The 2,188-nt window shown below is 40.0% G+C and overlaps 1 protein-coding gene across 1 annotated transcript; it reads right to left on the reverse strand.

Annotated features, from left to right (window-relative positions):
• Positions 1 to 322: 322 nt before the first annotated feature.
• Positions 323 to 1,782, reverse strand: LOC141600777 (protein FAR1-RELATED SEQUENCE 5-like). The gene is made up of 3 exons (XM_074421027.1): positions 1,062 to 1,782; positions 638 to 978; positions 323 to 532 (listed from the first exon to the last, which is right to left on the reverse strand). The coding sequence occupies exons 1-3, from the start codon at positions 1,780 to 1,782 to the stop codon at positions 323 to 325; spliced, it is 1,272 nt and encodes a 423-aa protein (XP_074277128.1).
• Between the last annotated feature and the right edge of the window lie 406 nt (positions 1,783 to 2,188).

The following is a 2,188-nucleotide window of genomic DNA, read 5'->3' on the forward strand; positions in this document are numbered from 1 at the left end:
CCTGATCAGAACTTCATGCTTTTCATGCTCTCCCGGGGCAGTTCCGACTATCATGGAATCCTAATTCACCACAAGCATTACATTTTCTCGGCGCTTTCTTATGTTCTTGCACAGCTTTATCCTTTTGGGATACCAGTCGTTTCCCAGACCCCTTAGTCTTTGATTGTATAGGATTTAAAACCGTAACTTCAGTCGGTATCTTTGTACCTAACAACATTTCAAGCTCTTTATTTTTGTTTCGGACTTTTCTGTGACACCACTACTACATTCGACGGGCTACTTTCTAAGATCATCTTGTCCTTGAAACTTTTAAGTAGGTCCATTAACTCATCGATACTCTCCGCACGTTCGCTATTGTCACACATGAGAATAATTCGGACCATAGGTTGCCAAGCTTGATTTTCTGAACCTCTAAAGCACTGCAATCTTCAGTCAAAGTCTCAGGCAAATTACCACAAAGTGGCTGACATAGAGCCAATTTGCTCCATCTACTTAGCAAATAATGGTTGGGCACTTTTTCAAAGCCTTGTTCCTTCAACACATAGAGAGCATGTCGGCACAGGATACCATGCCTCTCAAATTTTTTTCATGAGCAGCTTAACTTCACTCCATCAGGAATAAATCCAACATAATATACCTTATTTCTCTCACGATCATGAATGGGAATGTTGTCTGACGTATTACCCCCTAAAACTTTAACCCCACAAGTAAAACAGGCAGCGTTCCACTCGACCTGAAATTCAGAAAATATGACCGGAGTGTAAAACACATAAGCGTGCTTCTCCAAAGGGTGAGGTGTTTCTAGATTAGGGAAAGAGTTTTTTGAATCGGCAATTAATTTGGACTGTTTCCACCTCTGAGCGTCCATAGCACTTTCAAATCTCATAAGAAACTCCACCAAAGTTAAGTTTGGATTCATGAAATTTCCGAAAAAGCTATTTTCGGACTCAGATCTAGATGTGGTCCTCATTAGTCCACCTAAAAACATTTACGAAATATCTTAGGGATCCGGGAAGCTCTCATGTCAAACATCGAGGACAGACCATTCATGTTCGGTTAACCCGTATGAAGATATAATCGAACACCACCGTTCCTCAAACTCAGTGGCTCAATGTCTTTCGCCCATACACACGCACATAGCTCTTTCATGAAGTTTGTTTCCCTATAAAGTGTAGAGCCGATCTTATCAGGTAGTTTCTTCATAATGTGCCACATACAATACCTATGATGAGTTTTGTCCTTGAATACTTTTTTAACCCCTGCCTTTATGCCGGCATCCTGGTCAGTAATTATGCACTTAGGGTATTTCCCACCCATTGCGGTCAGAAAAGATTCGAAAAGCCATGCAAAACCGTCTTCAGACTCATTTCTTAGAAGCCCCCCTGCAAACGTCACACATTTTTTGTGATTGTCAACCCCCGTAAAAGGAGCAAATATCATCTTATATGTGTTCATGTTGAAGGTTGTGTCGAACGATGTCATGTCACCAAACAGACTGTAATTTTTGATTGATATAGGGTCAGCCCAAATAACTCTAGAAAGTCGTCCTTTCTCGTCAACGTCAAAATCAAAGTAGAAAGAGGGACACATGGCTTTCTTATGCATGAAATTTTCGATCATCATTTGAGCATCGTAACCCTTTATAAACTGTTTCACATCCCTCCAAAAATTCTTGAAATCTTCTAGTGATGCTCCCACATTTCTGTATCCCTTTACATATTCTTTAAACATTCTGAAACTTTGTACGGGCCCTTTATTAACCTTTGAATTCTCTATAATCATAGTCTTGTGTACCAGCGTTAGTTCCCTTGACTCCGTTAAATGTACTATTGTGTTTGGGGTAGATAAAAGGTGTGTGTGACCTTCGTGAAAGTCGACAACTACATATTTCCCTTTGTCATTCCTCTTGAAAAAAATCTTTGCATTACACTAAATTCTAGTCTTTTGCCTCTTTTTCACCTTTCCTCTAGGTTTACTCTCACCTGCCTTACTACACACACAGTATTTAGTCGTCACCACCCCATCTACAATTCTTTGTGTTGACTTCCTCATTTTAAACCCAGCTTTGGCAAAGATAAATTTTGTAGAATTGCATTCCCTCATCAAGACTTTCGAAGTTCATTCCTACGGTAGGCTTCAAATTAGGTGCACAAACAGGTATCCTTTCTATGGAGTTGTGAGGGATTCT

The sequence above is a fragment of the Silene latifolia genome, chromosome 9 (assembly GCF_048544455.1).
Source record: "Silene latifolia isolate original U9 population chromosome 9, ASM4854445v1, whole genome shotgun sequence".
NCBI lineage: Eukaryota > Viridiplantae > Streptophyta > Magnoliopsida > Caryophyllales > Caryophyllaceae > Silene > Silene latifolia.